Source organism: Delphinus delphis, chromosome 7 (genome assembly GCF_949987515.2).
Source record: "Delphinus delphis chromosome 7, mDelDel1.2, whole genome shotgun sequence".
NCBI lineage: Eukaryota > Metazoa > Chordata > Mammalia > Artiodactyla > Delphinidae > Delphinus > Delphinus delphis.
The window spans coordinates 112,990,321-113,013,164 of NC_082689.1; the positions used below are offsets into that span (position 1 = coordinate 112,990,321).

General features: G+C 45.1%; 1 protein-coding gene across 6 annotated transcripts in view; it reads right to left on the reverse strand.

Annotated features, from left to right (window-relative positions):
* Positions 1-22,844, reverse strand: part of LOC132428722 (E3 ubiquitin-protein ligase HERC2) — a 228,869-nt gene that overhangs the window by 104,573 nt on the left and 101,452 nt on the right. For 5 of the 6 annotated variants that reach the window (XM_060017026.1, XM_060017023.1, XM_060017024.1 and 2 more), the window contains 17 exons: positions 20,270-20,457; positions 18,966-19,158; positions 17,461-17,643; positions 15,419-15,600; positions 14,741-14,888; positions 14,464-14,660; positions 13,994-14,224; positions 12,997-13,135; positions 11,434-11,577; positions 8,687-8,829; positions 4,828-5,095; positions 4,546-4,682; positions 3,991-4,089; positions 2,300-2,468; positions 2,071-2,196; positions 268-376; positions 11-150 (listed from right to left, as the gene is read on the reverse strand). In XM_060017026.1, the coding sequence (XP_059873009.1) occupies positions 11-150; positions 268-376; positions 2,071-2,196; positions 2,300-2,468; positions 3,991-4,089; positions 4,546-4,682; positions 4,828-5,095; positions 8,687-8,829; positions 11,434-11,577; positions 12,997-13,135; positions 13,994-14,224; positions 14,464-14,660; positions 14,741-14,888; positions 15,419-15,600; positions 17,461-17,643; positions 18,966-19,158; positions 20,270-20,457 (2,796 nt within the window). The remainder of the gene's footprint in view (positions 1-10; positions 151-267; positions 377-2,070; positions 2,197-2,299; positions 2,469-3,990; positions 4,090-4,545; positions 4,683-4,827; positions 5,096-8,686; positions 8,830-11,433; positions 11,578-12,996; positions 13,136-13,993; positions 14,225-14,463; positions 14,661-14,740; positions 14,889-15,418; positions 15,601-17,460; positions 17,644-18,965; positions 19,159-20,269; positions 20,458-22,844) is intronic. The other variant, XM_060017027.1, reaches the window with a different exon arrangement.

A 22,844-nucleotide genomic window follows, 5' to 3' on the forward strand; every position in this document is an offset into this window, starting at 1 on the left:
TCTACTATACCTGGTTCATTTATTCTGCCAAATGTATGCCTGGTGTTGTGTTTTCTGGTTTTGAAACAAGTTTCACAAAAATCGAAGTCATCACAGTTTCTGCATTTGAATCTAGATCCATTGATGGGAAACATCTGACAGCCATCACACCTGTTTTTAAAATAGCCATTGAGTTGAAAAGAAAAAGCTGAGGTCATTTATTAAATTTAATTCCAAAGAAAACCATCCTTCCCAAACAAATCTAGCAATATAAAAATAAAAACTCACGTAACGCCAGGATGAATACTAGGTACCAACTCCATTTCTGATAACAGCCCAGTCCAGTGAGACTGCTGAGGAAAGTCGACAATAACATCTTTTCCATTGGCACTGAAAGCTAGGACAGAACAGAAATTGTCTGGAACATCTCTGTCACCAATAAAAACCTAAAATTAAAATTAAATCTATAGGGCTTCCCTGGTGGCGCAGTGGTTGAGCGTCTGCCTGCCGATGCAGGGGACACGGGTTCGTGCCCCGGTCCGGGAAGATCCCACGTGCCGCGGAGCGGCTGGGCCCGTGAGCCATGGCTGCTGAGCCTGCGCTCCACAACGGGAGAGGCCACAACAGTGAGAGGCCCGGGTACCGCCAAAAAAAAAAAAAATTAAATCTATAATCTAGCTATGGGATATTATATTACAGTTATTTCTGTTTACAAAGAGTACTTCTCTTTTAGAGAGACACACTAAGATACTTATGGATGAACTAACACATGATGTCAATCAGGGATTAGCTTCAAAATAATGGAGGGAGGAGATCATGGATGAACAACTTTGGCCAGGAGTTTGTCAACTGTTGAAGCCAGGTGATGGGTACACAGAAGCTCAGTATACTACATTCTCTACTTTTGTATATGTTTGAAATTTTCCACGATAAGAAGGTTTGTTTAATTACGCCAAGCAAAAACTCCATTCAATTATCTTAGGGACTAAAAATTACATTAATAACGTTAAGACATCTATTGCCCTTTGGTGAAAGCTACTCCAAAAGTTAACTTCTAAACCAAGTTACTATTTAAATTTATCTTTGTTTTGATTTGTAAAACTTTGAAGAATCTCTTAAGTAAAGAAAACTGTTAAAGTAAAATGTTAAATAAGCTATTCGTTCTTATGTAACCTAAGAAATACTAACACTCCTGCACCACCATTGCAGCCACTTCTAATCTAAGCTGTTTGACAGTAAGAGTTTTCTCCAAGACTGAAACAAGAAAAAACAAAGAAAAATGGCACTGAAGGAGTTTAAAGATAAAATAAAACCACACATATATCTGGATCATTTCTCATGCAATTGTTAAAATGGACATAGTATACCTTTTAAAGTATGCCATGTGTTTGATTTGAAATCTCAAGAATATCACATTAAATATTAGCTGAGGAGAATTTTGTGTTTCCAGTTGCTAACTCCTATCATTTGCACACATCCATTTAAATTTAGTCCTAAATTCTTACACAGCATTAAGAAAAGAGAGAAAAACACTGAGGAAGCTAGCTATTTGGCAGAAGGATTGACAGAACAAGTTTATAGAACCCCAAAATGAGACAAGGCCACCCTGAGACTGTAACAGATTGAGATAAAACCAGAACCACTCTTTAACATATCTGGTCACATTCAATCTAATCCAAACCACAAATCCATCCTGGCTGCTCTGCTTCCTTGCTCATCATAACCTCACTGTGAGTCCACTGTTCTTCCTCCTAAATAATCTTCACTAAGATTCTTAGAATTACCCCATTCCTTGAACCCCTCCCCAAATACACAATGCAAACCCCATTAGTCTTTGTTACACCCACTTATGGAGACACCCCATTTTCCAGGGTATGCATCCTCCCAAGTTGCAGTGAGTTAATACATCTGACTCGGTCCAACAACAGGTGTACTCCTGGTCTACAGAGCACTGAAAAGCAAAACAACACTATTTATGTATCATAAGGCTTGCCTTCCACTTGTTTTTCTTGCCCTCGAATGAATAAATTAAAAGTTACATTAGTAGATGAAAACCTGGCACTTGGAGTTTTCTTGCCTGGGGAACATTACCTTTCACAACCCCCGCACTCTGATGAGTCACAGATCCCCACTTGTACTTCGGTGTGGTAACTGAGGCTTTGACGCGAACTTTATCACCAATCTTGATGTGAGAAGGGGAGCTTGGTGGAGGATAGCCTAGACATTCCAATAAAAAAAATGAACTATAATTAGCATTCATTTCTGGGAACTCTGAATCTAACTAAGAAAGACAAAAGAACTTAATAAAGAATGTTCTCACCTATAAGTTCCACATGAATATACCTAACCCAGTAGGTGCCTCCTTTCTGCTGCCAGTCACACTGCACATTGAGGTCATGTAATCCATCTCTATCCAACTTGATAACTTTGCCCACATCTCCTTCACATACTTCTTCATATGTTCGACAGCATCTAACCATCATTCCCACCTAGAATTAAGTTAAAAATCCAGTACAGTATATAGGTGAAATGATCAATTTTAAGTAGTATTACTCTAGTCCTAAGAAAAATTTCCTCTACCCACCAGCATGCTCTCAAAATCATTTTACACTAAAAGGAACCAGGGCTCTTTAGAAAACTGCCTGGTTCGATGTCTGGGGCAGGAAATATACAAGATGAATTTGGACCAACTTGTGTCACCAAGCAAGGGAGCTATCAAAGATTAACAGGGTCCCTCAAAAGAACAACCTGACCAAAAGGAAAATGGCTGAAACACATCAAATCCATAACAGCCAATAAATTCATCGTAATGATAATAAGCAAAATAAAGGTTCTTGGTCATCTTTTTAAGTACCAGGGCACCAATTCACCACTCTGAAAATTGATAACACAAGCAAACAAACAAAAAACAACCATTTATTCTGCCTTTTCTGTGTATACAAACTATATTATAGTTTATCAACCAGAGTTGATAAGAACGTTTTCTTCAACGAACAGAACTCCAGCTAATAAATTTGGAAGGGATGACGAACTTAGAAAATCACTATTGTGGGACCCTTCTTGATGGGTCTAGATAATGACATCAATGGCTACTGAAGCACCAAGATGGACAATTAATAGAGAATGGATGGCGTAGACAACAAGTGATGCTGCACGTTGGTCCATACGATACATTCTTTCCTAAGATGCAGCCCGAGTCCACTCACCCTCCAGCCCTCACTTTGACTTTACAGGAGATGCAGAGGAGAGGGAGGAAGATGAGGGCCAACGTAATTTTAGCCACAAATAAATGGCATGAAAAGGGAAAAAAGAGGGAGAAACTGTTCCAGGGTAAAAAGACACATCACCCAAATGTAAGATGCGTGATCTTATTCGTATCCAACTCTTTAAAAATGACTATAACAAGCCATTTTTGAGAAAATTGGGAAAATCTGAGCAAGCATTATATGTAAGATGATAGTAAGGAATTATTGTTTATTCTGTTAGGCAATGCGAGGTAACAGTAATGTCGTTATGTTAAAAATAAAATCCTCTATTAGGGATACATACTGTTGACAAATTTATAGGAGAAATGAGATGATTTTTGGGATTTTCCCAGAAGTATACTAACTAGAACAAAAGAATTAAAACAGGAAAAGAAAGGATTTAAGGTTAAAAAGGACTACATAAAGAGCATAACTAAATGTTTAAAATTAGATGGCAATGAGAATAATTTTTTTTTAAATAATATTTTTTTTAAAAGAAAGCAAAAACAGATTGTAAAAGTGTCCAAAACGGGGGTAATCGAGAAGCACAGGGCTGTGTGCCACGTCACTGTGGACAAGCCACCTCTTGCTCTCTGCCTCTGGTCCCCCCGCCCCCCTTGCTCATCTTCTGCTCCTCCGTCCTCTGCTCCAGCCACAGCGGCCTCCCCTGCTGGGTGCTGCACCCTCCCTCTCCAACTTTCTGAGATGCTCAGACATTTGCTGAATGAAAACCTAAACAAAGTTCCAGCCTAAGACAATTACTCACCTGAATATTCTCTCTCACATACACAGCATAATCATCATTACTCAAGAAATCAGCTCGCTTTTTGTACGTCTGGCTCTCTGTTACAACAGCACCAGTAGACTACAAAAGATAAATACATTTTTTTTAAATGGTAAACCGATAAACCTACTTAAAAAGAAAGTAGTTTGTGAAATCGATAATATTAAAAAAAAGTATAAAATATTATTCTATGTTTTCACTATGAAATTCTTCATTTAAAAGAGACTAATAGCAACAGGATGTAAGCAGGATAAATCTCAAAAGCTGAAAGTACAGAAAATTTCTGAGCCATATCCAAATTAATCCCATAAAACAACTGGCTCAGAAGTCAACGTGTCGCATAAATAATGATTTTTTATTAAGAGCTCCTCTAATGGCTACCCGACATCATTAGATGTTGGAACAAGGGTCTGTCTTAAAGCTAAAAGTAGTTAAGAGACAGAAAACCCAGGCAGCACTTCGTAGCTTTGCCTCATGCCCAGCAGTGGTGCAGAGGAATCCAGAGCTCAGGACAGATGGCACGAGGGGAGCACTGACCACAGCATAGGCCGTGGCATCCACATCCTCCACCACCTCCTCGTCTGAACACTCCTCAGACCCCGTGTCTGCATCCGAGAGATCCGTGACCTGCACGTCAGCATGGTCCAGCAGCCACCCAACCAAGGCTTCCACGCCTAGGAGCAAGCACACACAGCATAACCACAGTGAGGACCACAGCGCCTGCCTCCTGAGGGGCCTCTGACGTTAGTATTTCAAGGGAAGCCTACAAACAAATGCGTGGGCGCGTTAAGTCCAACACCCACAAGGAAAACCCAGTACCTGGCAAGCCAGCAGCATTCCCAGAGGCGCCAGTGAGTGACTTCAGTGCAAACTCTATGTTCCTTCTAGGAAATCCCATTTCCATGAGCTGAACCACAATAGGCAGAGCAGGACCAGGAGACTGCTTGTGCTTCTTCGCTCTAACTGGGCGAACATGCTGCACAGGAACAGGCGTCGTGGCCTCACTGGAGCTGCAGTCTTCAAACACAGGGCTCAACGGGTGAGTAGACTCCACAGCCAAACACTGACACACGGCCAACGCGGCAGCCTGGGCAAATGGGGTTTGTAAATCAGGGGACTAAGAAGTCTAGGGAAATGGAAAGTACAGACTACTACTATGAACTGCAGTACAAAACTATAGAAAGCCCTGGCTTACATGTGTATTTTTAAATGAATGGATAAAACATGTTTAAAAACAACAAAGACAACTTCCATAGTCGAATGCAGAGGAAAGATTCAATAGTCAAATAACTCCTGCTTCAGTACACACAGAGTCTACCTAGTAAATGAGCTAATTATCGATGTCCACTGAGGAAACTTCACAGCAGCCCTGAACGCTAAGCGAGCGAACACAGGTGAGAGGCCTGATGGGGTGGGAGAAAGGGACCCCCACCCTTCCACATGACAGGTCAGTGCCCACAGCCTCCCGCTTTCTTCCCTCTGCACGCAGGTCAGAGATGGCACAGGACCCTCTCGTGTGTCACCAAATCAACTCCCAACTATTCAAAGGCAGAAAAGCCACTCTGGGGGTTAAACATGGTATAAAAAAAAAAATGAGGGAAATAAAGAATACTGGGTAACAAACTGCAATGCATCAATGAATACATGCATCACTGTGGCCTGAAGCTGGGAACTGCCTGCCTCCAGACAGGGAGCCCTCTCCCTTGTCCACTTGCAGCTCTCTTTCCCTTCTCTTCAGTTGTTCTCACAGCACTGAGACTTGCTCTTTTTTTTTTAACTGAACACGTCGGAAGGCATTCGGAAGAAACAGAAGACACCCTTGGGCCTTCCAGTGCTTAGGAAGTGTCAAAAGCCTAGGGTTTTGCTGTGAAGTCCGAATAACTGGGAAGTGACAGGCTTCCTAAAAGCTTACAATTCAGAACCAGATCGAGCTAGGGATTCTGGTTCTGGTAATGGAGAGGGGACTGGACTAAGCCTCTGCCGTGATAATAATTATGAATTCTGGACAAAATATTTTTTAAAACTGTTTGAAGGTCCCGGAGAAAACAGGAACAGGTGCAACCTTGGCCACAGGGAAGCCCACAGGCAAGCTGCTAAGAGGGGCACTGTCACTGGACTGCGGCCTGCCAGAGCAAGTAGACGTGAGGGAGAACCACAAAATGCACATGTGGTCTACACTCAAATCTTTGGCTGACGGCAAAACTAAGCGTGTGTGAGACTCAAGAACCCAGCCAAAAGAAACTGCTGGAAGGCCCAGCGCTAGGGAGACGGTGTGACATCCCAGTCCAACCAAGTTTCAGCACGTTGCTCAAGATGTAAAGGTCTCCACTGAAACCTCAAAGAGATTCTAAATCCCACAGAATTAAGAGACCAGGAACCAGGACTAAGGGCAAAACAAAAATAAATCATCACCAAAAAGTCGAGAACCAAGCCTCCTTAGACTGAGGAAAACTACCAGGTACTGAACCATCTACAAAAATAAAATTCCACATTCTCCAGAGGAAAGTGACAGACCCAGAGCCCATACGACATAATATCCAAAACATCCAGAATACAATAAAATTTTTTTAGATATGTAAAGAAGCAGAATCGATAATCAGAAGAAAAACTGCCAATGGTAGCAGACCAACAAGTGGCCTAGGCATTAGAATTAGCAAATAAGAAATTTAACGTAACAATCAGAAATATGTTTTAAAATATACAGTAAAAGACAGGTATAAAGGGTGAAGAGATGGGAACTGTCAAGAACGATAAAACTATAAAATACGAACAAAATGGAAATATGAGATCTGAAAATATAAAATAAAGGATTTCTTGGGTGGCTCACAGCAGATTAGACCCAATAAAGCAGCACACCCTGACCTTTAAAACAGTTCAGTACAGTTAACCAAGCCATTTAACCAAGAGACTTAAAAATAACAGAAACTCACTAATAATCTAGCAGACTACAGCAATAATCTTAGAAAAGAACAAAAGAGAGTGGGACAGGAAAAAATATCATAGTCAATAGTTTCCAAATTTGGTGGGGGGAAAAAAAACATCAAGTCAGAGATACAAGTAACTTAAGCAAACCCCAAGGAGGATAAGGGGGAAAAACCACCTACACCATAAGCACCCTTAGTCAAATTGCAGAAAACAAAAGGAAAACAGAAAGTATTAAATGCAGCCAGAGGAAATGAAAGACATTTCATACAGAACAATAAGAATGTCAGCTGAATTTCCATCAGAATCAATGGAGACAAAGCAATGGAAGCTCTCTCTCTGGTACAGTAGCCCTTCCCGGTTCTTAAAGGACAACTCTAGGTCTCCTTGTTTCCTCGAGTCTTATCTTTCCCCATAACACTGGGCACCTCCCAGCATGGCTCGGGGGTGCATCTGCCCAACATCCTCTTCATTGCTCAGTGTCCTGTTTTTATCTGATAGGTGACTGGCAACACAGCCTTGCAGCAACTTTAACCTGATCTCCCATCTCAAGTTTTCAGACCTAAGGAGTAGCTGGCATTCAGGCCCACTTGGAGAAGGCCCGGCACCCTCCTCTCCTGCTGCCCCTGTGCCCAACATTTCCTGCCTTCTCCCTTTGCCCCCCACCAGCTTCCTAGCTCACTCTGGATCCTGGCTCCCCACAGGGTCTTAGTCTCTGAAGATTTCTACTACAGTATTTTCTGCCTGCCAAATTGAGCACTCACGGTTTTGGTTTTTGTGTGCGTTTTTTAAAAATTATTTATTTATTTTTGGCTGTGCTGGGTCTTCGCTGCTGCACGCGGGATTTCTCTACTTGCAGCAAGTGGGGGCTACTCTCAGTTGCAATACGTGGGCTTCTCATTGCAGTGGCTTCTCCTGTTGCGGAGCATGGGCTCTAAGCACACAGGCTTCAGTAGCTGCAGCACGCGAGCTCAGTAGTTGCGGCTCACAGACTCTAGAGCGCAGGCTCAGTAGTTGTGGTGCCCGGGCTTAGTTGCTCCGCAGCATGTGGGATCTTCCCAGACCAGGGCTTGAACCTGTGTCCCCTACATTGGCAGGTGAATTCCTAACCAGTGCGCCACCAGGGAAGCCCCCAAGATTTTAGTTTTTTCTTTGATATTTTGTCCAGAATTTTTGATGTAGTACAAAGCAAGAAGTATTTTTTAAAATACCTAGTCCTCCACGTGGTGGGCCGTGAAAGTTCCCATCATGCTTAGACCTGGCCAGATGTCAGTCTCTTCTATAGGAACATGCCCACAGCCCCACCCCTGAATATGCAGTGCAGTGCACATGCTCCAAAACAGGGTGTTGGTTGAGAGCCTGGCAGCAACAAGGCATGCTCAAGACAGGCTTTGGCGCGAGTGAAACAAATAAGCAAGCACCATATTCCTAGGTCTAATGGGGCTCTTTCAATAATAATATTTCCTGGAAAAAGACCCCTCCATGAATATTTGAGCATTAACACCAAATGCTGAATCTAGTTAATTTTTACAAATAATTCACAGAAACTTTAAATAAGATTAAACTTTAACTCATTCATTCTCTAACTAGTATTGTAATATTCTATGACAAACATGGTTAAAACCTAGTCATAAGAATTACTTTGGCATATCATTTAAAATTCAGACTATATCCTTAAGAAAATACACATCTAGGAAAAGAAAGTTGTCCACAATCTAATGCACTGGATTAGAATTGCCAAGGCTACTGACTGTACCTCAAGCTCCTGTTTGTCAAATATGGCCTTCACTGGAGACGGCTGGGTGGCCGAGGCCAGTAACTGCTGCAAGAGGATCATTGGGGGCTGTGGCCCTTCAGGAGACATGTCCCCAAGGTCAGGGGATGAGGCTGCTCCATCATCTGAATTTAAAAACAAAATATGGATGACACTGTATTTCCAACAGCAAACATCTCCTTACTACAAAAGATAGTGCATTGAGCATGTTAAACCAGGTATGATTTCTACCTCATCAAGCATCAGATAACCAAAATCTTCAAGGCTTTTTCCACTCCCTGCTTTTTGGCCTCGGTCCTTCTTTAGTTCATCTGTCTGTGCCTTCAGAGCCAACCAAAGCTACCTCCCAGATTCCTGCCCTTGGTCCAGTTCTTAACCTTCTCCATCTTGGTGCTCACTCAGCACTCCAGAAACCCCTTCTATGAACACTCCCAAGTCTGTATCTCTAGCCCTGGTTTTTCTGTTAACGCTTGTTCAGACTATAAACTGACACCAATCCCAAATATGACGTGTGGTTAGGGTGATGTCTTTTGTTGTAATCTGAGCAGCTTCGGGTGAGGTGTCTGGCACTTCTTGTTTGCCCTGGGACCACTGATAGCCAGGTTTGGTTACAATTTCAACTAATCCTCTAAGACCAGAGATTGTAAATCGTCTTGAAGTGCCAGAGAGTCAACAGTTTAGGCTTACCGACCACAGGGTCTGTCACAACTACTCAACTCTGCCACTGAAGTGTGAAAGCGGCCAGAGATGACATGTAAACAAGCAGGTGCAGCTATGTTCCCATAAAACTTTATAAAACAGGTGGCTGTGGTGGATTTTTTAAGCCCTGCTCTAGACAGCTCCATCTGGAGCCCTTGATCTGCCCCAAGCGTGGGAAGGTAATCCGGATTCACCGCTGCCATAGCTCCACATCGGGGTGACCACAGAACAGCCAATCCAATTCCCTGGGCTCTGCTTCCATATCTTCTAATACAACTGTGGATTGTCTTCAGGGTCCCTAATGTCTAATACGGAACGAATCTGCACTTCCATTAGATTTACCTCCATGATGCCCTCTGAAGTCTAGGAAACAAAACGCAACACCCCACACTCCACTGGGCTTTTCTAATTTTTGTCAACAGTCCTCCTCCCTATCCTCCCTATAACTCAAGCTTGAAACGTCAGCCATCTTTGACTTTTCGCTAGTTTTCCAAAAAGATATCATCTAAAAGACTACACCATCACAGTGTCTACTGATTCCTTCTTTCCATTTTTCATGCCTTCCCCTGGAAGACACCTTATCACTTGACACAATTGCCCCCATATCCATGATCTCCTGTTTCAAATACTCCTATAACTCACTAGCGTATATATTTATCTTCCTCAACATCAATCCTTGTCATGACAGGCGCTGCCACAGCTTTTCCAGTCAGCCTTACCTCTCATTCTGGTAGTCAGGGCACTCTACCACATGACTTCAACTAACCTCTCCAGCTTTAGCCCCACAGTCCTCGATAAACCCTGAGCTCCTTACAAAGCTCAGTACCCACATACTTACTGCTTATGCCTGGGCTCCTACAGTCTCCTCCCGCGGGACGGAGACGCCTCAGTAGCCTGCACCCAGGGTCTGCCACACACTTCCGAGGCTGCTCTCCCCAGCCCTCAGCTGCCAGCATCCCCCAGACGCCTGTGAACCTGTGCTCACATGTCTTACAGCACACAGGCCCGTACCTTGGACAGAGCCATCTGCGTCCATTTTCTATCCCCACCCTCACCCCAGAGAGTAAAAAAATCATAAACAAGGACTATCTTGTTCCCCATAATATTTAACACCATGTCTTTCAATAATAGGTAATCAAAAAATATTTCATAGCTTTGTTTTTTTTCTATTCAAAGTCATATGAACTCATTCCAGAAAGTTGAGGTAATACAGAAGAGTACACAGAAAATAAAGTCAGCTGAAATTCTACTGTCACTATTTTGGTAAGCAGATGAATCTACGGCAAATCTACAAACAGATATACATAGCAATGAGCTTTTTTGTTTATCATTTTCAAGTTTCCATGGCATTAACATATATATATATCATCACTGTGAATGACGCCATGGTACTCCACTGCATGGGTACCCCACCTAATAATGGGCATTTAGGTGTCTGCAGTTTTCATCACAAAAACAACACCAACAAAAAAGCCATAATGAGCATCTGTAAACACGTATCTCCACGGCTTTTCATGTGATAAATCCCCACAGGATGACTTGCTAATCAATGGATATACAGATACAGATATGTGTGTGTATGCATTTTGAAGTCTAAGATTTCCTCAAATGCCCATTAAATGGTTGTACCAACTTAAATTCTCACTAGCAAAGTGTTAGAGCAGTGCCACTTTACGTGCATACGAACCACCTTAGGGCCTTGTAAAAAATGCAGATCCTGATTTCTTAGCTCTGGGGTGCGGCCTGAGAGTCCACATTTCTACATGTTCCTATGTGCCATCAATGCTACTGGTCCTTGGGCCGCACTTTAAATAGTGAGGCAGCAGAGCACTGTTCTCCCTCCCCCCCACCAAATCCCCTCAGGCTCTATCACTTTTCATCAGTTACTAGCCAGGTTGCACATCTTCCTTGTACATGTAGAAGCCATCTGTACCTCCCCTTTTATGCACTGCCTGTTCATGTTCCTTGCCTGTTTCCTATTGGAGTATCTGCCTTTCTGACAGATTCAAAAGGGCTCCTTAAAAAGATACCTGTATGAGTAGCTGCAGCCTCCTGAACAGCTGGCTGAGACAAGATCTGCCTGAGCTGGTCCTGGTGGGAAAGCAGAGCACGGCCTGCCTTCAGAATGTACAGTTTTAGCTGCTGGCACCTCAGCAGGTCCAAGTCTACTTGTCCTGTGGGGGAAAAAAAAGGACTCAGCAGGAATGGAACACGCTGCTTGGGCTCTCCCCCTCAGCAGCTGTACAGCCTTGAGGAAGGCACTGCCCTGAGGGACTCAGCTGACCATGTCAAAGCCTGTCCATAACGTAGGACTTGCCTTTCCCAGTATTGTGGGTAAGCATCCTCTACCTCCCTCATGTCTTCTCCCTTTCCCGCTCCCCATGCATTACCTCGGGATGGGGCGAGTATTAGACGGTTTAACACAGTTAGAACCATGTTAGCTATTGCTAGTATAATCAAATATTTCCCAAATTGCTGAAATTTCAACCAGATACCTACATCACAAATAAAATACTTTCACCTTGTCTTCCCAAGACGCCTATGAGACACTTTTGTCAGATACTCACAGCATACAGTTCTCTAACTCATCAAAACCATCGCACCCTACAGAATCTTATCTAAACAAATGACTGCAGTAATGTCCACGGGCGGACTGAGGAACAGACTAGGGAAGCCACCACAAGGATGGTAGGCAGACCACAAGGAGAGCTAGACTACAGTCACAGCAGCAGCGTTCCAAAGCAGGACATGCTGGAGGCCATGGAAGGCAGCATGGGGACGTGGGAATGTGGGATGGGAGGACACAGGAAGAGCCAGAGGTGCCACTGGGGCACCAAGCTCGAATACCTGGCAGACAGTTTTATTCACTGTGACAGGAAACGCTGGCTAAGGGACAAAGTTACTTGAATTGTTGACATGCTGTGGTTTACATGCACCTGGTCCTCTAGCCAGAGATGTGAACTGGAGATCCAGAGTTAAAGGTGTTTACCGTCATAAACGCTGCAGCAGCAATTACAGGAATGGGGGAAAATGGGTGAGAAAACTCAAGAAGAGTGGGCAGAAAGATCAAGAAGTTATGGATGAAACCACAAGGATTTCCAAGGTGCAAACAACAGTCAGGGAGAAGAACTCTCAAATAATATGTGAGGGGCAATGTAAGGAAAGTCCAGTGAGCAGTGGAAGAGGAATAGTTCCAGCACGAGTGGCCTTGGTCTTTGACGGGTGGCCAGCATCCAGACACCAAGCGAGGCAGGTCCAAACACACAGGCCCTGCTAGGTACGGTTGCAAAGAGGCCAGGGGGTAAATGGGGAGGGGGAAAGAACACAGATTCCTCTTCAAAAAGTGTGCGCAGAATAACGCTGGCACCAGGAGGTAGGGAGGCCTGGGGTTCTTCAGGTGCCACCCCCGCCATGGCATCATTCTTTGCATCACACACTCTCATCTACACACCCACCGTCACTCAACCAGTGGCCATCCATCTGAACCCAAAGACTTCAGCAGTGACAGAACTTGCTCTGACAAAACAACAAACACTGTCCAAACAACACTAGTTAAGACTGTAGCTGTTTCATCATGAAGGGCATGTACTGACCTGCAAAACCCTGTTTAGGTGACTTCTTTATTTTGTGTTTTTCCAATCTGCTACCAGCAAGGTTCACCAGCTGAGCCCAGACCGAGAGCATGGGCTCTGTGAAGGGCAAGTTGGTGACGCTGAACGCCGCAGCAGGGAGCTGGAGAGGGAGCACAGAAACCTTCAAAGTGTGTCCAACGAGAAGGACAAATGAACGTTCTGAAAGTTATCATAACTATGCGTCTTAATTCTGAAGTAACAAACATGTTCATAAGTCTTTCTAGATCTGAAAATAATTTTAAAAAGACGACCCCAAAGGCAAGATAAAGGCTTACATATATAGTAAATATAACCTAAATTAATTTTTTCTTTACTGACTTGTTAAACAATGATTACATCGTGGTGGTAGTTATTAACTTCTTAGATATTTTCTATACATTTCAAATTTTCTACAACATGCATATATTCTTATAATAATCAAAAACAGCATTTTATTGAAAGATATAGGCAAATTGCACTTGGGTTATATCAAAGTAATATAAATCACTCACTTTCCCTATGGATCCCTAATTCACAGATTTAAGACGACAGTAGCTGCTACATAAGTCGTGTCACTCAACATAGGCATTAAGCATTTTCAACGTGAAAAAAAGATCATTTTTTTTTAAAGGAGTCATTTTTAGGTTTTTTTGAAAGTTGAGTCATTCAATAAAAAATAAATTTCATAAATTCACATTTTGAAATAAATAAAACTAACTTATACTTACACAGGACCCTCTAAATTGCTAATGCCCTTTCATGTCTTTTGAGGCTAAAATAAGACACATGAACTACTAATCTATATACAACCCTGTGAGACAGGCCCTGTTAATCAAAGGGAAAAAGATAGATGGTTTTCCTCAAGTTGGGTAGCTTCCTAGAAGGCCAACCTAAACTACAAGAATCAAGTTCTTCCCAGGTCTAGTATAAAAAACCCCTTTGCCTCATTACCTAGTAACCCAAACACAAGTTCACCTACTGGCTTCAGCTGATTCAGTGGGCAAACGCGACACGTCCGCATGTCGGAGAACTGCACGGTGATTTTGCCCTTCGGGGTGATGCGAGTCACGGTGCCTTCTCCAAACTCATCATGCATGACTTGTCCCCCTAGTCGCAACCGACCGTCAATGCCTCCAATCACAGCCAGGACTGCCATGAGGCCCCCCACCTCAGGGGTCTCAGAGTCAGGAAAGTAGTCCTCTAACAGAGCCTAATGCAGACAGACAGCAAGCTTGTAGACGAGAGCCCAGGGGCTGCCTGTCTCCTACACACTTGCAATTAAGCCAAATTCACTTTTATGTTAGTTTCCTCAATAACTTTTTCCAGTAAAAAATATTTTAAAATACATCCTTGAACAAAATACACAGCATTTAAAAAGGTAATTTGAAAGTTAAATCAGCATTCTACAGAGAAAAACTAGCAGCTGTGAAAAGGCAGTGCGGCACCCACCCCCTCTGCCGGCTTTCCCGCGCAGCCGGCGGTGACGGAGTGCAGCTGCGAGTTGATGTACTTGTTGATGAGTCCGTTCCACTGGCCCAGGGAGTGCAGGGTGCGGAGCAGCGCCACCACCTCCTCCGCCAACGTGCTGCTGTGTGTGGCAGTCAGGGAGGCCTGCGGCCGGGCCCTCCGCCTCCTCAGCGTGGATTCTGCAGGAAACACGCGAAGGAGGGCCTCATGACGCCCTGCTCGCTTACCCAGGACACCGGTAAGGGGGAGAGCTGCCCACCTCTGAGGAACGGGACATCTGAAGAGCAGGTGGTGAGCAAGCGCCCCAGGAAACCAAACAGCTTCTCCACAAGGCACTCCATGTCCCTTGCCCTTTCCGTCTTGTCCCACGACGGAAGTACTGCTTGCAGTAAATGTACAGCTAAGATCTGACAAGGGCAATTGAAAACAGCGAGCATTAAAGAAAGCCACTGTCTGACAGATTAGGAGGTTTTACTTTATTTTTTGTTCCTGTAACACAATTAATCATGTGAAAATTCTAATATTCATGATTCTAACAGCAAGATAATTACATCCAGGTTGATTAGTGATATGGATTATCAGAGGTTAAAAAATAAGCTACATTACACATGCAGATATTCATTTAATTAAAAAATAATTCCTTTTAGTTTAATTCTTCTCAAGACAATTATACCACAACTCCCATGAAGCAGATCAGAGCAGCTGGTAGGATTTATCACTTCACAGAAAAGCAATTCAACTAAGGCTTAACAACTGAATCAATTTAAAATAATCAACTTCCTCAGCCTCTGAACTCTAGAAAATCTACTGTGTTAGTTCCAGTTCTTTTCTGCCCTCAGGCACCTAATGACGACGGCCAGCTCAATGCCACCTCTGATGGGGCTCCCACAGTCCCAAAACTCACGCTAAGCGGGGATCAGTCTGGCAGCACAGTTACCTGCCGCTGCAGCGAGGCGGCGGTGAAAGGCGCGTGTCCCTCCACGACCTTCGTGAGCAGTGCGATCCAGGACGGGGAGCTGAGGGCGGCACACATGTGCGGTGTGAGGGCGATGCTGCGCACGAAGCCCAGGGTGCACCAGCTCCTGTGCTGCTCCCGGCTCACCAGCCTGCTGGGGGAGGCTGCCAGAGCAAGAGAGACCAGCTTGGTACCCCATTTCCAGAAATAAATGCCCAGTCCAACTTTTAACTTACCTACATCACATTACTTTCAATAATAAGCTCCTTTCCAAATATATTACAGTTTCAATTATTCTAAGTGAGAGCAACAGGAGGACCTGCGACTTGGCTCAAGGAACACTGTAGATTTTAAAAATCTCTAAGGTACACAGAGCAACTCAAACTCGCTAAGGAATTTCATCTACTTACTGTCTCTAAGCAGTAGGAAAACAATTCACAATTCAATAGTAGTTATCTGTGGGAGGACATCTGCTATAGGCTGTAAATTTCACATGTTTTAAATATCCCCCAGGAGCTTATTTATATTTGATCTGCATCATAAATTTCCAATCCAAGTTTAAGAAGGCTAAGATAGTAGAATGAGAATAAGAGGTTTTCACAGGGTTTAGTTTACCCGGCTTGACTGCCGAGAGCATGACCCTATCTGCTTCTCCCGGGGTCTCCACTAGCGGACGCCTGGGGCTTCCGAGCCCTCCTGGCTGGCAGAGGCCCTGAGGTGGGGTCACGCCACGTGACCTGCTCAGATCCTGGACCAGCTTCCCTTCCCCAGCTCCCACGGACCAGCCGTCCTATTCTCCAGGCCTCCAGGCCTCCAGGGACACCACCCTTCAGACATGCTCTCTCCCATACTCAGTCACACCCACACACATGCACAGGCACTCGCACCCCAGCATGTCTCAGGTACGCACTCTCACGGCCACTCACACTCACTCACACATACCCAGTTACACAGATCCACATCCACACTCAGTCTCACTCAAACTCACACTCACATGTACACACACACGTTTGCTCCACTCACTTCCTCAACTTCTCCCCCACTTACACATACTCACATTCACATACTCAGAACACTTTGGTAGGCTGAATTGTATCCCCCAAAATTCATATTCACCCAGAAGCTCAGACGTGACCTTATTTGGAAATAAACTCTTCACAGATGTAAGTAAGGTAAGGATTGAGATGACATTATACTGCATTAGGGTGAACCCCAAATCCAATGAAAGCCCTTACAAGAGGCAGAAAAGAACAGAGGAGGCATCCAAGTGAAGATGAGACAGAAACTGGAACGATGTGGCCACAAGCCAAGGAACACTGGAGCTACCAAAGCTCAAAGAGAAAACGAGGGGCCCTCCCCTGGAGCGTTGGGAGGGGGCACAGGCCTGACGGCACCTTGATTTTGGACTTCTGGTATCCAGGATTCTGAGAGAATGAAGTTGTTGCTTTAACCCACTGTGAAGGGTTGAACTGTGTTCAGTCCTACTATCTCAGAATGGGACCTTATTTGGAAACAGGGCCATGGCAGATGTGATTGGTTTAGATGAGGTTAAACTAGATTAGGGTGCGTCCTTAATCCAACGTAACTGATGTCCTTATAAAAAGGGGAAATTTGGAGACAGACACACACAGGGAGAATGCCATGTGAAAATGAGGGCAGAGATCTACAAGCCAAGCAATGCCAAAGATTGCCAGCAAACCGTCAGAAATTAGGGGAGAGCCTGGAACAGATCCTTCCTGCCCTCACAGTCCTCAGGAGGAATTTGCCCGGCTGACACCTTGATCTTGAACTTCTAGCCTCCAGAACTGTGAAGAAATAAATTCTGTTACTGAGGCTGCCAGGCTGTGGTACTTTGATGTGGCAGCTCAAGCAAACTAATACACCATGTCTGTGGTAACTCGTTACAGCAGCAGCCCTATGACACTGACACACCCACACACCCCCACATGCACACACACACACAAACACATGACAAATCCACAGCCCACTTCTGACTCTGTGGTCCACAACTGTCCACTGCATACATGTCTTGTCTGTCGTGCCACTCTCCACCAACATTCGCAGCAGCCCACACAGAGTCTTGACGGCTTCGCTCTGCATAACTTCAGCATGGACTCCAGCAGAAAGACAAAGAGTCTGCAGTAAATTAACAGTGCTGGTAAGCATCACTGCAGTGGGGTGAATGTTCCTTTCAATTTGTTCAGCTTCTGAAAAAAAGAATCAAAATAAGGAACTATACTCCCAAATAAACGGGAAAATGTCCCTGCATGTAACTTAAGGGATTTAATATCACATTTTTCTTTTCTTACTGTGGAAAGGGAAGCAGCTCTTTGCAATTAAAGATGGAATTCAGGATGCACAAGGGCTCACCCTAATCAGCTCTGGCCCCACCTTACTCAAAGGAAACAAGCCTTTTAAATTACAGTTAAATTTTTTAAAGCAATCTCAGCATACAGCTCAGAAGCACTAAAATGATTTCAAGGATCCAACTTATCAAATGTCAAAAGCCGGCTGCTGCTGAGTTGGCTATGCCCCGACGAAGATGAGATGGCCACCTCCAAGGAGGCGGAGCCTGGTGCTCACACGTCCAGGCCATCGGCCTCTGGATGAGGAAGACACAACTGGGCCACCTCTCTGTCACTTGGCCTGCCCTGCTCAGGGCCCAACTTCACAAGCGAAGCCCCTAGGCAGAGAGCTGGGAGGAGGGACACCTGGCCTGGACACTGTCAGATACAGTGGTAACAAACCAGCACCAACTATCTAGGCAGGGCCACACAGCTTCCCGCACACTACTCCTAACATGCCCAAGACAGGGGTCACCCATTTATATCTGACATGCATGGAGCAGCCTGCACATGCGATGGGCACAGAACACAGCCTCTGCCACCTTCCACGCCACCCCTTCTCTAGCGAGCTCAGCCTCTTGGGTCTCCTCTCCTAACCATAAGAGTGACCTTGGGAGCCTGCCATGCTATGCATACAGCAGACACCTGAGCCCCAAGAATCAGTGCCAGCCTCCTAGACAGTCGCGCCAAGATCGGCATCCCGGGGTCTTTCAGATGCGTCTCAAAAAGTGTCATGGAGCCCTCTTCCCAAGCCTTACCTCTCCTTACAGGGTTAACTTTCTGAGGTCACTCTAAGTTCTCACCCTCACTTTCTCTAAGGCAGTAAAGTACTGACTAACTCCACATTATGTGCCACATTCTGAGGGAAGGGCCTCGGGAGGGGAAGGTGAAAGAAGGAAGAACACATGCTCAGGGCACGGTGAGGCAATGCCCGCAACTCCAGGAACAGGCTCAGGGACAGCAGGAGGCCCACCAGGGGAGAGGACACAGCAAGCCCCCCACTGCCTCACCCCGCCGCCCCCCACTGTCTCCGAGGCGAAATGGGGAGTCAAGTCCCTCAGAAATCACCCGGGGCCTGTCAACTAGACCTTCCGGGAAAGCCTGACCTACAGAGCACCTCTCTCACTCCCAGATGAAAGGACGGGCAGCCAACACACAGCTTGCCAGGTCCCCCGGGCACCCACCGGAGTCGTCCTCCGTGTCCGAGTCGTCTGCCGAGGGCTGCGTAGAGGCCGGAAGCTCCGCCAACTTCAGGTCGTACTTCCCCTCCTTCCCCATCCTGTAAGAGTTGGTGCTGCCTGTGTCCCACTGGACCCTGATCCAGCCATCCTCTCCAAGTTCACCAATCACGCGGCCGAGGCCAGGAGGAGGTCCGTCCTGAGGAAGCCAAAGCAGAGACGGGTTAAAGGTGTGCGGGCCTGTCTGTCACAGGAACACTGCCTGTGAAGATGGCTGCAGCAATGGACACAGCCCCCGAGTCCACAGGGGGCTCCAAACCCACCTACATGCCCAGCTCACATCATCACTGTAAAGTGAACACCAGCACGAACCTGCTCGCACGCCTTTACCAAAGAGGTGAGCGGGGAAAGCATCACCTCAATTAGCACGCTCTCTAAGCCAGTGCAGAGACCAGACTTCCCAGCCTGGTCCTGCCACCCTGCTCCTTGGCCCCTCAACCCCTCCTGGGGCTTCACAAGGTCAGGAACCTCCAACAAGCACCAGTATCTCCTCGTTGCCTCTCGTTCTTCATTTTTCCCCCAGATCTTAGAGTGAACCTCTACCTCTCATTTCTATGAGGAGAAGCTGTTTTTAGGATGCTGCTAGCTGTTCCAGTCACTCTGATCTCTGAGATGATTCTCAGGAGGCATGTGCTTAAGAGTGAGGCTGAGAAAACCTGGACATGACAAGAACGCTCCACGTCACAGAAGGGCGAGCGCTGTCCTCAGCTAGTGGCTCCAGCACCGGCGCAGAGCCCAGCCCCCGGCCTCTACTTGGGGCGACCTGACAGAGACACAGGAGCAAAGTGCTGGGGGAGAAGTGGAAAGATGGGCACCACCCAAGCAGGTGCTTGTAGCCACTGGGTCAGCACGCCTTACCGGCACACGGCCATGAGCTCACAGAGGCAGTGTCAGAGCTTTCCCTACATGATTATTCAGGTGAGGATTACCCTCTCCTGCCCCCTCTCACACTTGTTCTGGGCTGCACCTCAAGTCGCGCCTATGCCAGGAGTTTCCTGAAAAGAGTCGCCACTCCTCATAGACTTGATCCTGTTCAAGGGCCCTAAAGCAGGCCGCCGCTACTCTCTACTGGTTTTGAGATTCTATTCACCTGCCCGGAAATCAACAACTACATCACCTGTCAATCACACATGTCCTTGAATGAGATAGGTATTTATTCCAGTTTCCACCTACTCACAGCATGCAAGTCAGGATGTGCAGAAGGTGACTAACGTATATGGCTAATGTGTTTAAGTCAAATCTCTAAGTACCTGATCACCCCATTTCCAGTCCACGCCTCTCATGACCCTGGTTCCAATCTTCATCATGGCGGCCAGCTCTGGCCCTGAAACTGGGAGCTGTACTGGGGCTGTTTCTTTCCGTGTCTCTTCCAAAACTGTGGCAGAAGCTCCTCGGGCGGAAGAGTTCATATCTTCTTCAACATTATCACAACTAGGGCCTATCAGAGCATCAAAAACAGCAGATGAGCCAATAAGTAGTTAGAATTTCCTAATCTTGATATATGTTTTTTTTTAAGTATTACATATTAATGAAGATAATAATTTTAAAGAATCCGCAGTATATTTTTCTACCTATACAACAGATACCATGAAAAATTTACTGATGAGAACTAAAATTTTTAAAAAGGTTAAGTGGAGGACAAAATATATAAATATGTATCAGAAGATGTAAAAGATATAAAAATTCTCAGGAAAGACATTTACTCTATTTCTAGGAGTTATGCCCCACTCCAAAAAACAAAATGATTTTAAGTTATTAGAGAGACATTCATCACTCATATTTTTATTAGAACAGAAAAACAAAAAATAACCACCTAAATGTTTAACCGTGTGAGAAATTAACAAACTTTAATTATGGTACTGTAAAGAAAAGAGCTGACAGAGCAGGCCTGATACTGCTGTCCCTAGACAGCCTGTTTGCAAGTCAGCCATCAGCTGGCCTCTGGGAACCTGGATTTCGTGAGGGCTCCCACCATCCCCTCACTGCCAAGAATGCATCCCTGTGCCTAAACTGTTTGCACAAACAACATGGTCTCTGCTGAAACCTGCTTCCTTCTGGGGGGCCTGAAACTTACTCAAGTGCCAGGCAGAGATGCCTGCATGACCTGCCCAGTGAAAGCACAGGGCACGAGTCTCCACACTTTGCATGTGAAGACAACACTTCACATGTGTGGTCACAACTCTTTGCTGGGGGAACTAAGTGCACCCTGTGGGTCTCCACTGGGAGAGAACTTGTGTCTAGTTTCTCCCAGACTTTGCCCATATGCCATCGTTGATTTTGCTTTCTATTCTTTCACTGTAATAAACTTTAGCCCTAAGTATGACTATATCTAGAGTATTGTGAGGCCTGCTAGCATATCATTAAAACTGGGGGTGGTCTTGGGGACCCTGACACAGGGATGACAGCAATGGGATTCTCTAGAACAACCCTGAGTCACTGAGATATTGCAAAAGCATTGTTCGGTACAAGGAAGAATGAAGGGATGGGACATGATGAATATTTGGTCCCTGGTGGCCATGGAACCACCCATAGTATAAAACAGAAGCTGACCTGTCAGCTGTGAGAAATAAAATTTACCAATGTATTTGAAAACAGTAAATTCAACCCCAGCAGCCAGCTTGCTTGGACTGAGGGAGGGGAAAGCACATCCCTGGTAACCCTGTGGTCTTTGTTCTGTCTCCACGTAAGAGGAAAAGTGCCCCAAACATTCCCAAAAATGGGCTTGGGTCGGTTAAAAATGTAAAGTTTGTGTTCCACTCTCCTCCAAGAGGGAGAAAAAAAGGTTATTCAATTCCCAGGTCTGGAGTAAAAGTTTTAGATAAACTGGAGGGAAAATAGTCTTTTCTTCAGCCTGGCAGTGCCTCTGTGAGGCCCCAGAAGGGGCAGGGGCTGCATTCCATCTGGGATCTCCCCTGGCAGCTGTAATTTTAACCCTCTAAATGCTGAATTTGCTGCTTTTTTTCATTTTGCAATAAGAAAAAAAGGAGAATCTTTCTTTAAGTGGCTTTGTATTTTGTGGCTATTGTATGTAGAAGTATACATAAAAATTAATATAAAACATATGCTTATAATTTCTTGTATGAAAGAGAAATCACCTTGATCAGAGAAAGCAACAAAGATAGATATGTATTCATTGGACACAACTCCCTGGCTTTTTGCAGCCAGTAGTGAGATTGGAATTTAAACTCTTGAGTACTGTTAACAGAGGAAGCCCCCATAATTAATGATTTGTGCTATGATTTTTACCTACTGGAGTCTCTGGAAAAAAGGGAGACAACAGAAAAAGAAAGGCAATTTCTAGATGGAAATACACTTTCAAGATTTTTAAAACAATTTTTAGTTGCTAATGAGGTCTGCAGAAATCAGATGTTGACTGACAGTATGGTGCATATTTCTGAATGGGTCGTGTGGACACAAAGACTGACAAAATCAAAGAGCTTAGGAAAGCCTTGCTCTTTCATTTGGACTTGGAATACTGGCCCTGTAGTATCTCAAAATTTCAGGCAAAGAACAACATTATAAACCAATCAGATCTAACAGACATGTAGAGACATTCTACACAAAAAGAGCAGAAGACACACTCTTCTCAAGGACAAAGAGAACACCACCCTCCAGGAGAAGCAGTATGTTAGGCCACAACACAAGTCTCAATAAATTGAAATAGGGGCTTCCCTGGTGGCGCAGTGGCTGAGAGTCCACCTGCCGATGCAGGGGACACGGGTTCGTGCCCCGGTCCGGGAAGTTCCCACATGCCGCGGAGCGGTTGGGCCCGTGAGCCATGGCCGCTGAGCCTGCGCGTCCAGAGCCTGTGCTCCGCAACGGGGG